At 37.2% G+C, this 20004-nt stretch overlaps 2 protein-coding genes across 2 annotated transcripts; one reads left to right on the top strand and one right to left on the bottom strand.

Annotated features, from left to right (window-relative positions):
• The first annotated feature begins 568 nt into the window (after positions 1 to 568).
• Positions 569 to 11790, top strand: LOC113683506 (E3 SUMO-protein ligase PIAS2). Its single transcript, XM_027200758.2, has 17 exons — positions 569 to 694; positions 789 to 1143; positions 3068 to 3152; positions 3713 to 3763; positions 4336 to 4429; positions 4940 to 5077; positions 5621 to 5726; positions 5846 to 5919; positions 6108 to 6139; positions 6231 to 6293; positions 6614 to 6679; positions 7082 to 7173; positions 7709 to 7804; positions 8301 to 8448; positions 8734 to 8906; positions 9597 to 9643; positions 10814 to 11790. Exons 1-17 carry the CDS (start codon positions 671 to 673, stop codon positions 10874 to 10876), a joined length of 1707 nt encoding a protein of 568 aa, XP_027056559.2. The 5' UTR covers positions 569 to 670; the 3' UTR covers positions 10877 to 11790.
• A 1539-nt stretch (positions 11791 to 13329) lies between these two features.
• Positions 13330 to 16295, bottom strand: LOC113683505 (uncharacterized). Its single transcript, XM_089205649.1, has 3 exons — positions 15820 to 16295; positions 14787 to 15191; positions 13330 to 13955 (listed from the first exon to the last, which is right to left on the bottom strand). The coding sequence occupies exons 1-3, from the start codon at positions 16181 to 16183 to the stop codon at positions 13489 to 13491; spliced, it is 1236 nt and encodes a 411-aa protein (XP_089061775.1). The 5' UTR covers positions 16184 to 16295; the 3' UTR covers positions 13330 to 13488.
• Between the last annotated feature and the right edge of the window lie 3709 nt (positions 16296 to 20004).

Below are 20004 nucleotides of genomic sequence, written 5' to 3'. Positions count from 1 at the left end.
GTAGTAATGGTTGTTGTTTTTTCTGCCTTAATTTTAAAAAGAGTGGAGTATGCTTAATTTAAAAGGGACATTTTTCAAATAAACAGTGGTGCTGCATTGGCAAGGGTATTATTGGGTGATTCAGTTTTATCAACTGTGTTGATAATGTACACTGGCCACTGTAAAGAGTTTCTAAAGCTGATGTTTGGAGTGTTAGCCCTTTGTCAGAGCAAAGCCAATTGCCTATTTTAAGGAAAAAACTTCTGCCCTGGATGAGATATGATATAAGTGATTGCCCAGCAGTTTTTGCATTCCCTTTTTAATGGCTGCCAAATTTTCTGTGTGTAACTTCTTCATTATTTGATGTTCATATCATGAAAATGTCCATATTCTGCAAATTGTTATGACCTGTCTACTCCTCTTTGTTTGATATTCAGGGAAGGAGTTTCATTGAACTCACTGTGGCAGAAAATCTAGCTTTACACCTCATGGAGTGTTTGTTTTAAGAATTAATGCGATATCAAAACAATTTCCCCCTTTTTGGTAACTTCCTGGCTTACATAATCATTGTAAGTATATGTCTTCTCCACTTCCTGAAAAAAAGAACGTGACGTCACTAATGTTATTGTTCTTTTTATGCCAGAAGACATGAGTGAGGAACTGGGGAGAGTATCAGTTAGGAAAAAGCAAAATGGACGAAGTGGCGGATCTACGGGTAGGAAAAGCCACAAATTTCCTGTTGTTCGGCGTATTCTTTTTAATAATTATGATTCCAGTTGTTAATTTGAGATTTTTTCTTTCATACACAGCATATGCTATTGAGTTTTCGCGTCTCAGAATTACAGTCACTGCTTGTGTTTGCGGGACGGTCTAAAACGGGAAGAAAACATGAACTTATGGGCCGAGCGCTCCAAATGTTGAAAAGCGAAGGAAATCATCATGTCAGAAAGAAACTACGGGAATTGTATGAAAGACGATGCCCTCGGAAAGTGGTTATACCTCCAGCTCAACCAAGACCGGCGATACAACCGCCAGTTCAACGTTCTTCGCAATTACAAAGTGTGAATTCGGACACAACCGGCGTTCCCGTGCACCCTGACGTTCGACTTTCACATTTACCGTTCTTTGAACAAATCGACGACCTAGTGCGACCAACAAGCTTAGGTGAGTCTTCAGTGTATCGTCCTTAGAAAGTAGGCGGATTTTGGCTGTTAACACCGTGTAAAATCGGCCATGTCTCGTTTGTTTCTAGAGATTTCCATTCTGCTTAGTAAGTGAAATGTCATTCGTGAAGTAAGTAATGACGATACAGCATTTTTTTTGGTAAGGCTTGACAGAATAAAGTCGTTTATGGACTTAAAAATTAAATTGACTGTCAAATGCTTTTTTTTTTCAGTAGATGTACTTTCTTTATCCAATTTTTCTTTGCGGAGAAATTTCCGCGCCACAGAGACGTTGATGTACTCCAAGCCCTTAAATTACGGACGGAAATTCTTTTCGCAATCTTTGTTCGAAGCGTGGGCTTTAGAAGGCAAATGCCTTTGGTAAACTGATGTAAGAGTGGTTTGAATCTTTTCTTAGAATTTCGGTTTAAGGACGGAGAGTGCTTTGTGTTCAAAATAAAATTCAAAGGAACACTCTAATTATGATCATTATCGGGTTAGTAGTGCTCTTTAACATGTTCTGTTGTGTTTTGCTTTGTTCTGTTTACTTTGTTCTCAAATCAGATTCTGCCTGTTGGATTTGTTTGTGTAGTGAATCGAAAAGTAAAAGAGGTCATTGCAGTGAACCTGTCTCTATTCAGGATTCAAAAGATGGCCTAAACAATCCTTTTAGGGTTCTTTTTTTTCATTATTCAACTATTCTCTTTTATTGCTGTCTTCTTTATTGATAGGATAGAGGTTTTACAACTGAAAATTAAACAAAACAGAATAATTTTAACAGCTCTATAGGTTTTACAATACTCCCTACCTCATGACATGACCATATCTGACCACTTTTTTTTTTTTTTTTTTTTAGAAGTCAATTAAAAATTGTCCAAACACAATATAATAATTGATGACAGAAGTTGTTTGGTCTTGTACCATCATACAGAACAACTCGTGAGCTATTAGGGGAATCTGCAGTGTTTTTTAATTTGGGAAGATAGGTCCATGCAACATCAATTATTATGGTCAAAGAAAAAAAAAGACAATATTAGAAATGTATACTCATAATAAATCTAAAGGAGAACATTAGAAATATCTGCTGGCCTTCTAAAGGCTTTCAAAATGACTCTTGAACCATGAAAGGGCTTGGAATTGTTGTCTTAAGAGAAGCACAGATACTGAGTTAACCATTAGGAATGGTCTTCATGGAATCCATTGAAAACTATTTTAGATATTTAAATCCTTCACTTAGGGAAGTCTGCCCAAAAAGCCAAATAATTAGATTTGTAACAACATTAAGAGGATGACATCCCTAGATCTTTTTCACTCTAATTTTACGCTGATCATGTATATCGTGCAATTTATATAATAATATATATAATACTATATACGGTGATAGAAGAAATAGAATGTACTGAAACATGCTTGTACAATTACCGTCCTCACAGTGGCTACCTCCTTACTGATACTTACTGAAATACTTATGTCAAAATTAACTTTTAATTTTTGAATAATTTCAAGCTTGAAAATATGATAAAAATTGTGTTGGTGTTAAAATTGCCATCTGCCCATGCAAATCTATGTCTATTTTCATGTCAGGATAATGGTAGACACAACTTGATAAAATCAAGTGACCAACATGTACTATGGTTAAAAATCCTTGTTTCATTTTGCTTGATTTTCATTGACAGAAGAGGTTGATATAGAGAAGGATGAATTTTTAAGACAACAGAGAATACAGTCATCCGTTGTAACTGGTTTATGAAATTTTTAAATTCTCTTTCTCCTCTTAAAGAGCAAGTTGCCTGCTTGTGTGAAGGGATATACTTAGAAATGTAGACATACTCTTTTTTAGGTGAAATTGCATACTCTGCTGACAAATCTCCTGTTTATTTTGCCACATGATGTGTTGCTTATGTTTCACAAAATGTTGTTTTTAGTTCTTCGTGGGTTGTCGCACTTTCAAGAAGCATATGTCATGTTCCATCTTACGCCGAGCCAAGTACAACTTATAAGTAGTTCAAGGTAAGCAAATTTTTTTAGTAGCTTGATTAAATTTAAGTTTGAATCTAAAATTTACCTAAGATCTTAGTCTAGATACCTAGTTTGACAAATGGTATGTTTATTATAAAGTGTGCACTAGCAGTGTTCTCCAAATTTTGAGCACTACAGGTGAAATAAATTTTTTAAGTATTACTGTAGTAGAAAAACCCATTTAGCTGACAGTGTTGAATTTAGAAGACTTCCAAGCAAAGTTAAGCAGGCAGAAGAAGTACCAAAGGCAGTAAATTTTACCAGTTACTGCTTGAGAAGAAGAACACTGAACACAATTCAAGGTGGTCTCAATGAGCAGCTGTGTACACCTGTAATTTTTTCTTTGGAAGATTCTCCTGTATGAATTGCTTTTATCAACCCAAAAAAATTGATTTCTGAGCCACTTTCTTTGCAAAGTACATGTTTCACAGACATGATTTATTTGCTCACCACTTTGCTATTAATAATGATGATATATATATATAAGTTTGCAGTTCTTAGGAGTGTTTAAACATCTGCATGAACTAACCATACAGTTGAACCTCTCTCAGGGATACGCGGCCAAATTCTAGGAATGAGTATACAGTCCAAGTCCAGTTAAGGTATTGTTATGTTGGAATGCATTATTGGTTTTGAATCTTATTACACAATGTGTGGGTGGCTTTTTGAGTAGGAAAAGATGATACAAATCTTAAGTTATGATTGGCAGCTGGCTGGTATTGTTTGTGCCTAAAGTATTATGTTGAGCTTTCTCTCATATAATTAGTACTTTAGTTATCCAGTATAAGCTGGCTTTATTTAATCCTATTTATTCTTTTTCCCTGCATTTTGAAAGAATTTGGTCTTTGGTATGTTGATCTCATGCTGGGTTAATAACAGATTTGAATTGGTCATGAACTGGTCACATTTCAGTCCTCTCAGACTACTATTTTGTTTCATGTATTGAGTCTGTAGAGAGCCATGCAGGATTGAATTACTTGCTATAACACATAGGTCAGTTCATACCCAGGGATGCAGTATAAATGAAGTAAATGTAGTGTACGAAGGTAGTTTAATGTTTCTGCCCAACTAAACTACATCCATTTAGTTGACAGGATTTCAACTTGAATTTTAGAATTAAGGGGGAAGGTTGTATTTATTGTTCCTTATAATAAAGTGCATCTTTCATATTCAGATTTTGCCTATTTGAAACAAGTTGTGTACAAGAGGACAACTTTCCATCTTCGCTGTGTGTCAAAGTGAATGGAAAAATGTGTCAGATTAATACAGTATGTTCCAATTTTCTTATGTTCTTGTTTGAAGGTGTGCTTGAAACAAACTGTCTATTATATTGTTTCTGAAGCTTGAGCTGTGACGTTTTGCTTAAAAAATGGCCAAGAGACTGGCAGTGTGATGAAATGAGTTAACTCTTTTTCTGTTTCTAAAGCATACTATATGCAATGAGAATCTCCAGAGCATAGAAATTTTGATCAAATATTGGACAAATTTATCAGTACTGAAATCACAAAGAAATCATCGACCTAACCCTTTCAAATTTAAAGTGATTGACATAATTCTTTTCCTTTGGATGTTAAGTTTTACCCAATAAGTCAACTTGGTTAATAAACAAAAACTTGCTACTAGGGGTTTTTTTCTTGATTGTAAACTAAATTTTCCCCTAGACAACTAATTTATGAAAAGACATGTGTCAGTTTAGTGGGAGAAGTAAATATCAGACCTTGGAAGTTGAGGGCTTAACAATGTTTGTAATTGCTAATTGAAAGTTGATTTTCTTTCAGGGTCACACATCACAGAATTGCAATCCTAATACTGAATCAAAACGACCCAGTAAACCAGTAAATATAACACAATTGTGTCGTCTATCACCAACTGTACCAAATCACATTCATGTTTCATGGACACCAAAATTTGGTCAGGTAAGCCTGATTATTTATTCAATGGAGTTAGATATTCCACAAATTATAACAAAAGGCTCTGCACAAAGCAGTTTTCCTTTTAAAAATGTGAGTGAAGTTTTAGGAATGCTGGCAGCTAAAATTTCATGAGGTGTTTTTTGAAGAATCTCATCAGTAGGGACACAGTGATGCATATTAATTGATTTAAGGTTTCCTCCCATAAAATTCCTCAAATATTACAATGCAAACTGAACACCACAATATGATGTTTGAACTTTGTACATATGGGCTGTACCTGAGTTATTTTTACTCCTATTAAGAATTAATATGAATAGATCCAACATGTGGAGGAAAGAACTAAAAAAATAATGTTACAATTACCTTTGGCTTCATTATAGATTTTGAGAAGCAGAGGAGGTTATAGTTGTTTTTGTGTTCTATATGATGCAAGTTTTGCAATAAACAACTAAATTAATTTCTACACTAATCTGGGGTCAACATAGTGGGAAGCTATATAGATTTTACAAAACTAAGCACTGTTTGAATTGTGATTCTATTCAACAGAGACATGTGGTAACAGTAAAACTTGTCAGGGCTGTCACTTCAAGTTGCTTAATACAGAGACTAAAGATCAATGGTTACAGAAATCCAGACCACTCAAGGGCACTGAGTGAGTGCTTTTAATTTTGCAAAGTGCATGTACTCCTGTAGCAGCATACATATTAGAAAACTACTGACATATAGTTTTAAGATATTCTAAGTTAGGTGTTTCTTGATTTTTTATTTCAGTCAAGGAAAAGTTGGCCCATGATCCAGATAGTGAAGTGGCCACTACAAGTTTACGAGTTTCTCTTCTTTGTCCAGTGAGTTCAATTTAATTTGGCATAAGATGGGGTTTATGTTTGTTTTCAGTTATTTCAGCCCTGTTCTTTTGGATCTGTACTGAAATTTATACAACAATCTATGATATGCATCTTAACATGAATTTCTGATTTAACACCAGCCATGGTTTTTTTTGTTTTTTGTTTTAATTTCATTGTTGTTCTTTTAGCTTGGGAAGACACGGATGACACTTCCTTGCAGGTAAGTACTAATTTTGTTAGAACTTACTTAGGACTGAATGGTTGTCCATAGATTATTTCCTTTTAAATAACTTGTTTGTTTTCACTTGCAGGGCCATCACATGTAACCACTTACAATGCTTTGATGCAGCTTTGTATTTGCAGATGAATGAAAGGTACATTAAATAGCTTTCACTGTTAATTGATGTTTCTTTGAATTTTCTCTTGTTGTATAAGAGCTATCGTAATGATATTTGTTTTTGTTTTACAAATGTACAGGCTACAAAAGTTCAAAATTTTTATTCTGAGCCACACACTATTGTAAAAAAAGAGTAATTTCTCTTACAAGTGGAAATTGAATTTTTTCTACACTGCATATTGAAAGTAAATCTCTGTTTTGTTTTAATTTAAATCTTCTTCTATTCTTTTTTTTTTGTTTTTTAAAAAAACATAAATGTGATGTTTTCTTTTCTTTTGCTCTTTAATATCCCTGTAGGAAAACAACATGGATCTGTCCAGTTTGTGATAAGAAGGCGCCGTTCGACAAACTTGTATTGGACGGGTAGGAAGCTTTTTCTCACATTCTTGTTAGGCACAGGGGTATACAACCTTAAAACATGAGTTTGGTATTACAGTGAGGGAATTTCCTTAAATTGATTTAACATAAATTCTGTGGAGTACCAATCACAAACAAGGAAAGCATCCTGCATCTGAAATCAATTGTAGCTATGTATCTCCATTTTGATGTTGAGTTGTGCATTTTACTTCTCCTAAAGGTTATAACAGAGAAATTGAGTACCCTTTAAAAATCAAGAGACAAGAATTTGATAATTTTTCAACCCAAAGTGTAACACTGCAGGAACCATTAACTTTGTTCACCGAAAACGAATTTGTAACAAACAATCAAATGTCTGAAGTGTATAAGACACTTTCAACAAAAACTTTGTATCTTTTGTTCTTACAGATTGTTCAGAGAGATTCTTGAGGCAGCTGTGAATTGTAATGAGATTTCATTTCATGAAGATGGTTCTTGGAGACCAATAAACGACTTGCAAGGTATAAAGCACCTATCTGCTTTTGATCCTTAATATATATGAATAAGCAGCCAGGTCAGTACTCCTTGTTTTGCCCAAATTTTGTAGGCTTGACACTTCACTTAAAACACTCCATTCACAGATACAGAAGGCAGATAAAATATTTGTGAGTCACTCAGAGCCTAAATTTTAGAGCAAGTTGACAGAAGAGTGGGTAAGGCCCTAGGAACAGCTTGTAACTGATCAGTGAAAGCACTCCATGAAACATGGCAGAGGTTGTAATGGCAGTTGTTAATATTGGATATCACCAAGCATATTTACCCTATAAAGTGCTGCCCTAGATGAAGTGCTGCTCCAGAACAGGTGCCAAATGTGGGAGAAACATGTGAACAGTGGCTGCCCCCATACCTGTGGCACTCCTAAGCCAAAAAATGAAATAAAAGCCACTGGACTTATTTATGTAAAAGTATTTTCTTCAAATTTAAATCTCTAAAGTTGTGCAAAAACATTGAAAGTTAATAGTAGTGCTGATCTTTTCTTTCATTCCTCTTCCTCAGAACATGAAAGTAAGAAAGCAATTAGTGCACTTATATCTAGTGCAGTTGTGTCATCACCAGAAAAAAGTGTCTCATCAAGCAAACTGAATCACCAGGGTATGTCACACACATCTGTATGTTGAAAATTGTTTAATTTTTTTTTTGTCTCCTGCAATTGTGCAATTTTATTTATTTTAGGAACTTTTTATATTGTTCTTTCCTGAGCAGTAGGGTTCAGACTTTTCATGAATAGCCATCTCCTATCGAAGATGTTTTTCAGCTTCCTCTAGATATTGAATTAACACATAAACTCCCACGGGTGACCAAAACATAATTTCTCCATACTAAATCAATATAATATCAAGGAGACAAGTTAAGTGAATGGAAAAAATATAAATTGTGAGATTATTAATCGATCTAATACCAAATTCTCCAAAATAACTCCTTACGAATTGCATGGCAGTCAGTTTAGGAGAGTTTTTAATGAGACCTTGGGAATGAAAGAGCTGAGTGTATTTACCCTTGTATACATGTAGAGGAAGGAGAATTTTGTCATTTGCTAGTAGCTGAGAGTTGCCCTTTAGAGTAACTGCCTGATTCTGATTTTTTTCAGGAGATACAAAAGAAGTCGACAATAAGAAGGAAAAAGATTGTGACATTATAGACCTCACTCTCGACTCTGATTCAGAAAGTGAAAAGGATACAAATGATAATGATGATGATCAAGAAAGTGACAATGATCGTGATTTAAACACACCCAGGTACATTGTTTGTTTCTCAGCCCCTCATGTAGGCTGCATACACTTCTGCCAGTAAATTTCAAGAATTCTAGACCGTGGAACAGTCTTTCATTGGATGCATGGACATTAAATGTTCAATTGTTGAACCAAAATCATACTTATTCTACATTTGAGAAGTATGCAAAAAATTTTGATGTACAAAAATGAGTATTTTTTTTTCTAATTTGGCCACATGATGTGGGTCATTGATGTAAATCTCTCTAGACTGGTAACATAGTAGTGTCTGAAAGTGTTCTGTTTGTATAGGCCACCCTATGGTGTCATTAACACTGCACCTGGACCTGGTGGAGTTAAATCACCTCCTGGTTTGAATCCAATGGTGTTTCCAAACAACACAGGTACAATACCTGGAACATCAACCTCATCACTGCTGAATCCAAACTTTTTCCCTCCTCCTCCACTGGACTTTCCGTGCCAAGGTACTTTGTCGTTCACCACAAAAAAAAAATTATATATTATCTTGATTGGTTTTTCAATAGGCAAGGATTTCAGTAATGATTTCTACAGATGACAGCTGATGTTGTAGACAGCTGTGCCTGGGAAAAGGGCCTTAACCCTGTAACCTTTTAAGAGTGACTAGCATCTGATATCTCCTTGCAATATCACCCTTGAATCAAACAGTAAGGTCATGAGAATATAGGAAATGATCACCAACTACAGCAGCTGTTGATTATTAAACAAATTCTCTTTGTCAGCACCTAGGGAAATGTATAGTGAATGGTATGGAGAATATGGATACTGATGTTAGGGGGTAAAGGGTTAATGCAAAACCCAAACACAAGAGCTTGCTTTCAGGCTAATAAACAAACTATGTTGAGAGGTGCTATGAGTGGCAATAGACCACTGGTAACCTGCCTTGTTGAAACTCTGGAATAAGTAGAGGGAAATCCACCATTTATTGTATTAACTTTTATTGTCCTTTCTGTTTCTTTTCTTTTCTTTTCTTTGTGATGGATTTTGTGTGTTATTTTTTAAGAAATTAATGTTAAACCAAGATTGGAGTCAAATTGTGACACTTGCACCTGAAAAGCAATAGGGCTAACTTTGCTCACCAATTATTTTTGCTCTTTCTTTTGGTTAAATGCCTCTCATCATCTGTCTTTTGATAGGACTTGATCTCGAAAGTATGTACCCTCTTTTTTCTCCCAACGAAACTGTAAGTACTTTTAATGAATGATAGTTTCTTTTTTGTCAATTCTGTTGCTGTTTTTGTTGTTTGTGTTGTTTGTGTTTTTATTTATGTCATAATCATTGTGTGTCAGAGAGGAAACTGAGAACCTCTAGTGTGACAAGTTATAGGTAGGTAGATAGTCTGTAGTCCTAGATATTTTTTATGTCATATTCATCTTACAGTGCGTCTGTTAATAAAGGGGCCTTCTTGAAAACCAATCGCAAAAGGATAACTTGTACTGAAGGTTCCACTTGTTTAGATACAGCCAATCGATTATAGTGTCCAGGACAACGAATCTCAGAGCATTCAGAGACAACTGGGCCTTAGCTTGTGAACTATAATGAAATCTAACTGCTTGGCTAGTCACTGTTCGGCAGTGGTTTCATTAGATTAACTCTGTTCTGCACAATGGTTTAGTTAAAAGATATTGTATGGGAAACGTATGTTTAAAAGCAGTTAAACTTGTTTTAGCTATTCTGTGTCAAATTTTGAACCTTTTTTTGTGCGTTGCTGCTGAATAGTTCATGAATAAGTTACATAGGAAAATTATTTACAAGTAATCAATGTTTAAATTTTGATTACAATGTAGTTTTTAAAAGGACTTGTCCTGTTGGCAAAAATTGTTTTTTTAGATCTAAGTCGGCTTAGTTATTTTCTTTCTATTTTTTTTGTACCTCAGTGGCTTCTTTTTCTCAAAATAATTGTGTTAAGAAAGGCTGTTTTGATATTTCGATATTTATCTCGAAATGGCACGGGAACTTGTGAATACCAAGACCTAAGTGCGTTTTCCAATTGAGTGTCGTAAAACCTAACCCAAAGTAATCGCAAAAGCTTTTAGAAGAAAGGAAAATATCACAAGATGCCAATGAGGGCTCAAAGCAAAAGCAAGCAAACCGCCCAAAGCGCGGGAAAACGCGGGTGACCTAGTCGTGATTGGTGCTAGTTTTGTGCCTGATCGGTTGAGAGAGTGGAGGGAGTTTTCCTGCCAATCATATTGCGTAGCAAAGCGAATCAAAAGCAATCCCGCATTACTTTTGACACTCAGTTGTAATAATTAACAACTCATTCAGCCACCGACTAAGCACAGTAATTTGTTTAGAAGCGAATCATTTATTTGTTTTGTATTCAGAGTTTCTTTATTTTTGTCGTCCTCAGTATCCATGGACTCATGGACTTCTTGGTCCTCACGGGTCGTCAAATGTGATTCAGCTGGATTAAAAGCAGTAAACTGAATTGGAGAGAGAGCAAATGGATATTATTTGTTCATTGTCTGGAGACATACCAATAATAGGCTCTGTTAAGTAACCAGTGATGGTTAAAGTGCAAGATCATCATCTTCTCATCCTAGTGGTGCCTTGAGGCAGTTCAATCACCTCTGTCCAATCGCAGATGTGTGCTCAAGTTCTTAAGAAACCATCCCTCGCTCTGTTTCAACCGCATCCTTGCAGTGTCTCTCATTGATCAGATCAGTTGATGCAGACTCAAACCAAAGTTAAAATATATATGGAAACCTTATTAGTTCTATACCTTCTCATTCAGTAATTTTTGATAAGATCACAATCAAATTTTGAATTGTGGCCTGCTGATAAGAACCACTGATATAACCAATTTAATTTGTAAGATAAATATGCGAACTTTGGCAACAGCGAAAAGGTTTAGATAATTTTACCTAAGCAGTGAACGTAGTAACAACGCAGAGTTGAATACGTGCTTCCAGGCCGTGACTGGAATGAAAAAAAATCAGACGATTTCTCTATGGCGTTAGGGATACAGTTAGAGATGGAAGCCAACTCATTTGTTTCTTACCAATCCTATATCCTTGCTGTTATTTGACTACAACATTTTTTTAACAAACTTATTTCATGTTATTAAGGAAAGCTGGTCGATGTATTTGAAATGTTGCGCGCAAATTGTATATTGTCAGGAAGAAGTATTAAGAAATTTAAAGCTATTTATATTTTCTCCAAGAAGTTTAGTTTTATGCTGTAAGTACATGGATTAAAGGTTTATAATAATATTAAGATGCACAGGATCTCATTGTTTGTTAAAAGTGCATTTTTCTCGAGATGTCGTTTTGTCTGAATGCGCTTATTACGCATGAACCGTGTTCTAATAAATTATTGTACGTGCAAGTGTCTGTATTTTATCTTTCGTCGTTGATACCTTTATTGATACAATAAATTCACTAATCTTAAGAATTACTACTTCCTCGATTCTGATTGGGTTTAAAACTCCTATTTCCCCTAATTCACTCGCCAAGTTTTTATCGGACAGCTCAATAAGCCAATTACATTCAAAGTTGTAGTGTTAATCAACCAATCACGATCTTTCAGTCTTTTAATGCAAATTTCCCTTTCTTTCATAACTTGGCTGTTCTCTCGGAGATTATAATGTTATAATTAATTGGTAATAAGACTTCGTATCGTCGTGATAAACAAATCAGAATCCCGCTGCGCGGTGGTTGGTTTTGTTATCACTCGTATGATTACAGACCGAATTGGACGACATGAAGTTCCATTACCATAGCTAATTAAAACTAGAACAACATTTTTGAATGCGATTGGTTATCACCAGTCTGGTTTGAGCACTATCAGGACAGTGTGCGCGTCATGTGCGCGCACTGTTGCCGGATATTTCGCCGAGTTGACTGTTGTTCTATGGAAAACGTGTAACAGATGGCTTGTTTTTCCCAAATTTTGTCAGGTTTGACGAATTGGTAACAGAACTTCGTGTCGTCCAATTCTGTCTGTAATCATAATCACTATTGACAAATTCGTGGTCTTCCACTTTTATCAATCACTCATACCGGACTGAATTGGACTTCACTAAGTCCTACTAGCATTACTTATTCGTCTTGTTCGAAGTAGGACTGAATGAATTTAAACAGACCAAGTTACTTCTCTCGTTGGATCTCTTTCCCCCAATTCAAGCAGCATTTCCTTGTTTCTGGATACTGCAGAAAGTCGTGCCGTAAGGGGCCTGGGGCTGTTATTCAAAATTCACGGTAACTTTACGGGCCCGAAGCAATATTTTGAAATAATAATTTAAGGAATACAGAGGCAGGTTCTAGCACCCTAACCAGTCCATTATGTCTTTTTTAGTTCATATTTTTATATCATAGTTTTAAAAATTCCATGTTAAATGGAACAGTACAGCTTAATGGACCCGTCTAGTTCCCAGGACCTTCGAAAAACGGGCTCTAGATCCTTTGATTGAAACTGGATATGAGTTTCAGTTTCCTCATGCTTTGAAATCCGTCTAGTATCTGCCAAGGCTAAAGAACTCGTTTCCCCTACCCCCAACCAACACAGAGTGCTCAGAAGAACAAAGGCAATGGTTCTCTGACAACCATTGTAGAAATGGAACGAACCTTCCGAAAAAAAACATCCTCCTTTTGTTAGTTAACGGTGGTTTTAAATGGAAGAAAAATTAGGGATATTACATGAATATTTCTCAGTTTTAACTGTGACACAATTAGACCAATTGCGAGCGGGCAGAACATGACGGGGCTCAATTAATATAGGATACGAGGCTAGGAGGCAACCTTGTTTTGAGGTTCCCTCTTCATCCCACTCCCTAAAAGAAGAGGTTTGTGGGAACGAGGTTGGTAAGATGGGAGTTGTCCAGTTTAAATTGTGACTTAACAGCGCGAATAAATTACTTTGCGGTAAAATTCACGTTCTTTAATGAAAATATCGAGGCACTCATTTATACAATTACTAATGTAAAAGAACAATCTGTTTCTATAATATCTCCGTGTAGCCTATTAGGCTTGGCAGTTTCAGCAATAACCACAGTATCACGTAGTATTCGAAAATAAAATTCTATGCTCAAAGATTTAAATATTCCGGTACTGGAGAATTTGAACGCCTTCTTTCAGGTAAGTCAATGTTTTCTGAGCAGGCTTGAGGCTCAATGATCTCGGACTCTTCGGTGCTGATGACGACTTCTTCTCCGTGTGTTTGAATGACTTCTGCGAGGTAAACATCCGCCAAAGTTTTTGGATTCCCTTGAAACATTTTGTTGCCATCGTTGCTACTGCTCTGACAGAAGGCTGAAACATCGTTGTTGACAAAAAGATGTCGTGGAAGGTTGTCAAATGGATTCGAGGACGATGAACTTACTGAGTTGTCCAAGGTAATTAAGACTTGGTTCTCGTCCGCCTGGTCATCAACTCTTGTCTCGACTGATTCAACCCGAGATACACTGAGATTAGGAAGGGGGCCTGAAGTCAAGTAAGTGGTGATATTGATACCTGGTAGATGCGCCTCTGTTATGGTATGAGTCGTAACCTGACCTGTAAATAAAACACCATGAACTGTAATTATATTTCATCAAATAATAAATACATTAGTATTAAACGTAAAAATAACTTATTAACACCTAACGAGAGGTAGGATCTCTGTTCAAGGGGCGCTCCTCTTTATGATTCGATACGATGCTTGATTCTCGTCAGCCTTCTCGACATAATTCGGGCAACAAGGATCAAGGTCTTGAACATTTCTGCACACTTGAAAAACAAGAGCATAATGTTTAAACTCTCCGAAAAAATGTTTGATTTCTACGTCTGCCCTCGGATAAAAAGGAACCTTAAGCAGAGTAAATAGTTAATATTCCATAACATTATTGTTTTTCCTGATCAAATTCAAATGTATCCCGACTGGGATACAATTGCGCAGTTGTTGCCCGCGCGCCGAATGCAACAGCGTGTTTTTGCCACATGATTGTTTAAGGGAAAATCTAAATATGCAACAAAGCACTTGATGTATGGTCCCTCGGAAAACTAGTTAGTTTTGTTTCCCCTCGAGTCTTGATGTTTCCCTACTTACCTAGTTTTCTTGTAAAATATGACCGCTGAATACTGCGAATAAAGGAAATGGGAAATGCAACCTAATACTTGAGTGATAACAGTTAAATGCGACCTCGATCGTTCAATGAGGCTATCTTCTCACGACTGGGCCCATATCAAAGATGATAGACCTTCGGCTGAGCAGTAGGTACGTCAAGGATTCTTATAAGGTTACTTTAAAATACAACACATATTTGGGACGAGGGGTGGGTGGGGATCATGATAAACACTACCTGATGTCAGTGTTGAGACGGAACAAAACTTTTTAATGAAACCAACCTTCGCCTCCAAATTTATTCACCACACCACTATCCTCTACTTCTGTAGTTACTATGTCCAGTCCTCTTACGTCTTCCTCTAGGTGAGGCTGGAAACTAGCATCCGGTTTTGATCGTTTCTCGCCGACAGTTCTGACTATACGGCTTCTTTCGTGCTCCACTGTGCTAACATTCTCTGGTTGCGCTTCACGGAACAGTTTCTCCTCCATAAGTCGCTTTTCTTTGGCTCGTCTGTTTTGAAACCAAACTTGAACTCTGTCCTCAGGGAGGCCTGTTTTCTCAGCCATCTCCTGGCGGAATCTGCCATCCGGGTATTTCTGCTCATCGAATCCAGTCTCGAGAAGGAAGAGTTGTTCTTGAGTGAAAACTGTTCTACACCGGCGGCGCTTCTCTTTGGGGCGAAAATCTGTGTCAGATATAAAAAACTTGTATTAAGTTGTTGGTTCGTCACCAGGGTTATCAAACAAAAAAGTTGACATTAGAACCTTTCAAATTTTAACTTTGCCATTAGCGACACTATTGAAAGAGGTACTAGATGAAGAAGTCTCTATCGTCAAATATAATCAAACTTGTGAGGCGTCAGTAATATCCAGTCTTTTATCTTAAGCACGTTAGTGAATTCTTTGAACACTGCGCTGAAAGACCTTTTTTAAAAGTTTACAAGCTTACATCTTTATCTATAAAATATAGAAAGACAGGCAGTGAACACCAGGGTAAATATACAACAACAGCTAAGTTTTCACCATTAGCTACTAAGAGTTATCCGCTATTTAATCGCTTTGGTTGTATAGTTCGATGTGTACTGTAACTGATCCAAAAAAATTCTCGCCATTCCCTCGGCAAGACAACTGTAAACCAACCAAGCGCGGCTTGGTATCTTTCGTTTTCCCGTGCAAAGAGCTCTCACAGGCTTCTTGAGAAATTCATCTTAATCCTCATTGGCCGATTTAATGAACTTGGTTTTTTTTGGGCCCTCTACTTCAATGGCGTAATAACAAGCTAACTAATTGATCGATACAAAAGTTATTAAATACCTTCATTTTGATAGAAAGCTTGATATGAAGCAGAAGGATCAAACATTGGTCTGGAGTATGGCGGTGGGGCATAACATTGATAGTAAAATCGAGGAGTTGGATAAACAGGCATCTGAGGAAGCACGTTAGAATTTTGTGAACAGATCGTCGGCAGCTGGGTCGACAGAGCTGGTGAGTTTTGTTGCTGTAGAAAACTTGTTGGAGCTTGCTGAGGATTAAAAACAGGCCTTGCCTCTCTCGCTTCAAGAGGAACTTGCTGAAGATTAAAAACAGGCCTTGCCTCTCTCGCCTCAAGACTTGCAGATTCGTCCCACTGTTTTCGATCGTCTTCCCCCGTATCTACTTCTTGCCTTGTTTCTTCCATGACTCTACTTTTAATTTCTTTAATTAAAACGATAAGTAGCTGCAAGATGTGATCTGAAAAACTAATTTTTCGTTACTAGTTCGTAATCATCCTATTGTGACGTAACGAAGTTCTTTCTTGAGCGCGCGCGCTGTAATCCAGGGATCAGTAACAGGGTTAACATGTCACGCGGCCTACATTTGCTTACGGAGGCTCCAAAAGGGAAAATTGGATCACTCCAGCTTTCACACATTTAATATCTATTCTTCTCCCTACTCCTTTCGAATCCCTTTATGAATTACGAAAGTTATCAAAAAGTATGTATTAATGGTAATTGATATTCGCGCGCGGCGCGAAATTCTGAAATCTCGTTGGCTGGCAAGAGTGGTTAGTGGCAACGTAATAACTTATACAAAAAGTTTTCTTCCCTCACACAAATGCTGATATCTCATGGAAAGATAACTTCACAAAAAGCAGAGAAAGTAGTTCACAATGATATAAAAGTTTTGGCGCCGTTTCCTTTCACTTATCCTATTATACCACATCGCTGTTAAAACTCTTCCTTGCGTTGAATACTAGGGACCTTAAGCAAACCACGACGGCGACGACAACGAGGACACGAAAAAAACAAAAGATCTAATTGGCAGAACAATAGCTCAGCACATGCGTTTTAAAACTTTGTACATTTCTTAGCCGTCTCGTGCAAAACAACAACGTGAAATCGCCACAACTTACGTCGTCTGCGAACCGAAACCGCGACGGCAAATTATTTCAATTTCCATTTGGAACTCAACGTTTCTTTTATACGTTATGCTGAAGTTGAGGTGTGGCGCCGTATAAGACGGAAAATGCAGCGATTTTTTAAATTCTAATTAAAGGCAGAAATTCATTTTTTAATCGATGTCTTCCTTGGCGTTGCCGTCCTGACTGCCTAAGGTCCCTATTTAAGCATTTTAGGGGCACGCCGAGGAAAATTTCCAGTAATAGATTCGGAGTTTAATTTCGTCAGAACAAGGCTGTTATTTTTGAGTAGGTGAAAGAAAGGTTCAAAGAAGAGTGATTTTTTACGAGTAATAAAACAAGAAAGCGAAGCTTGAAATCTTTTACCGGAAATTCCAAAGTTATGCAATGCTTACAGGAAGTTAATGTACCATGTTATCTATCTTGAGCGTCGAAAGGAATCTGTGATTGCTTTGCTTTTGCTACACTTCGCTCTTTGATTGGTCCCGAAAACTCGGGCGACCTTCTCAACCAATCAGATACAAAATTAAAACCAATCATGACTTAATCTCTCGCGTTTTCCCACGTTTCAGGCAGTTTGGTTGTCATTACTTTGAATTCTCATTGGCTATTGCAGGTATTTTGCTTTCTCCTGATTGGCCGTTGTTATTTATTAGTTTGGTTGTAGTTTTCCGACAACTGACAAGCGACCCTGTCTTGATAACCAACAATGGGAGCTCACCGGATCAAGGAAACTTTCTTTTGATTTTGATTTTGAACTAGAACTTAAACTTAACTTGTCAAAAAGTGAAAATAAGCTGGATTCGCGAGGGCTAAAAAAATACACTGCCATCGAATGAAAATAATATAACATTTTCCGCGATGAAAATTCGTTTGAATATACTGAAATTTGTATGGATGACTCATACAAATTCACTTCAAAAAAGCAACGATATTGCACTCATCCTCAGGTGATAAACATGCGTCGAAGGGATTTATAAAGTCTTAACTGATCACCTAGTGATGGTGTGACACCTGCCTTTTCATCTCACTTGACCAGGGGCGGCGAAGCCCACGGATTTGGAGTTTTATCCCCCCATTTTCTCGCGAAGTCCGTGGGAAGTCTGTCTAGTACGATAAAGAGAAAAGTTTTCGTTCTCGTTTTTCGTTCCAGAACCCTTGTACAACTCGCAAGCAGGCCGGTTTTACTTCGGCAGACTCGCACACGCGAGGAACCCACGAGACGCTTGTGAAGCATCACCAAAACCTTCTTGTAGGCTTCTGATCTACTGTTTGCAAATACTTTGCTTTAACAACACTCAGAGCTAAGAGTGTTCCATGTCGGTAAGACAAAGGCGTGTAAAAAGCCAGTCTGGTTTTTTAAGACTTCCCACCTCACACACAAATTAAAGCTTAATTGCCGGCTTCGAAGAAATGTGTAAAGTGTGAGACACCCTGGGTCGTAACTGGTATCAGGACCGCACTGATAGCGAGAAAATTGCCTGAATTTTGAAGAGTTGTCAACTCAGAGCATATTGAAGCACTTTGACCACGCAATCCCGATCACTTTCGACAATCATTTGAGAATTGCTAGGAATTAAAAAGCTGGACAACTATCAGTCTTGCTTGCTATCTTTAGGCAGGGGTTGTTTCTCTTTTGTTGGGTTACGTACGAGAAGTACACTTGACTTAGAAATTCAGGTGTACTGGTCATTTCCTATTTTCCATTTTTAACAACTTCGTCCGTTGATACAATATACGCTCTGAGAGAGTCCTGCAATAGGATGTTCTGCTGGGAAAGGAAGTAGTAAATGCGTCACAATATAAATATGCGGAAAATTTGGCCTTCCTGTTTGTTACCAATCTTAAGATTAAAAAACAAAACAAACAACAACAACAACAAAACACGAATGTTTGCTGACGGCGCGATGTACTAATTGATTTAAATGCGATATCATGTGGTATCATTTATGAAGAAAATGATAATATTTTGAACTGGAAGTCAGATAAAACGTATAAACAAGGTTGAGAACAGTAATCCTGATGAGAACACTTGCAACTCCAACGGCAACATCTATGGTCATATTTAAAAACAAAGTTCTAAAATGATTTCGCTCGCTATGCTGGTTTTGGGCAGATCCTAGGACATTTTATCAAATTCAATGGTCAATTCCAGTTACTTCTGTAACTAGAGATGAAAACGTTATTAGCACCTGTGAACCGCTTGAGATACAGAGCTTAGGTGCTTGGTTACCCATCATGCAGCGCCAGTGTAGATTATTTTCTGTTGTTGAGTTAAGCACTTCCGGTTCAGCTGCAACGGTTGGAAACTCAACCCACGCTTGGTGACTAGTTCGAGATATTCCTCATCCTACAAACTGATCCATTTTACACTTTCAGCTCCAGTCCTGAGTAAGATAAAGAAGCCCCTTTCAGAGGAGTAACGATTGAATAAATCATATTATAGATAATGAACCGTCTTTAGAGCCTGTGTTTTGAAAGAAAAAAAAGAAAAATAAACAAGAAAAACCTACAACAAAGTTCTTATTGTTTATATCGTACTTGCTGTATGATTTAGCGGAAAATGTTTTTTTTGTTGTTGTTTCTGAACAGCGTAGTTTTAATTGTCTTGAGAGCTAGATGTATTGCGGAAAAATTCTGAAAAATTATTATTATTTGTTCTTTTGCAGGAGAGACCATCTGTGCGGCCATGACGTCACCATTCACGAGTTCTCTTTATGTACATTGGCTGTTTCTCTGCTAGCTCCGTAGAGCACGAGTGAGCCACAAAACAGAAGATTTGTTTTGAATTCCGCCGGTCTATCATGAAGTTTTTATTTTTTCTGTATTTCTGAGGACTTTTTTACCGCTTTTTGCAATTTTTCTGCACTTTCCTCGTAATATTATCTATTTGCGTCGACCGCCCAGCGAATAAACAAACCGCAAAGTTGCAACTCGAAGGTCAATTTAGATCGCCGTGGACGGTGCAGCTGTTTGATCGGAAACCGACCTGTTCCCGACCGCTACCGAAGAATTCCGATCGTACCCAGTCAATTGGTTAACGAGGTCACATGGCGAAAGTAATGGTCGGGGATTGGACCTCTATACATGACGAGGCGACC

This window comes from Pocillopora damicornis, chromosome 4 (assembly GCF_964200805.1).
Source record: "Pocillopora damicornis chromosome 4, jaPocDami1.2, whole genome shotgun sequence".
Lineage (NCBI taxonomy): Eukaryota > Metazoa > Cnidaria > Anthozoa > Scleractinia > Pocilloporidae > Pocillopora > Pocillopora damicornis.
This window is presented reverse-complemented; position numbering and strand designations above follow the sequence as displayed.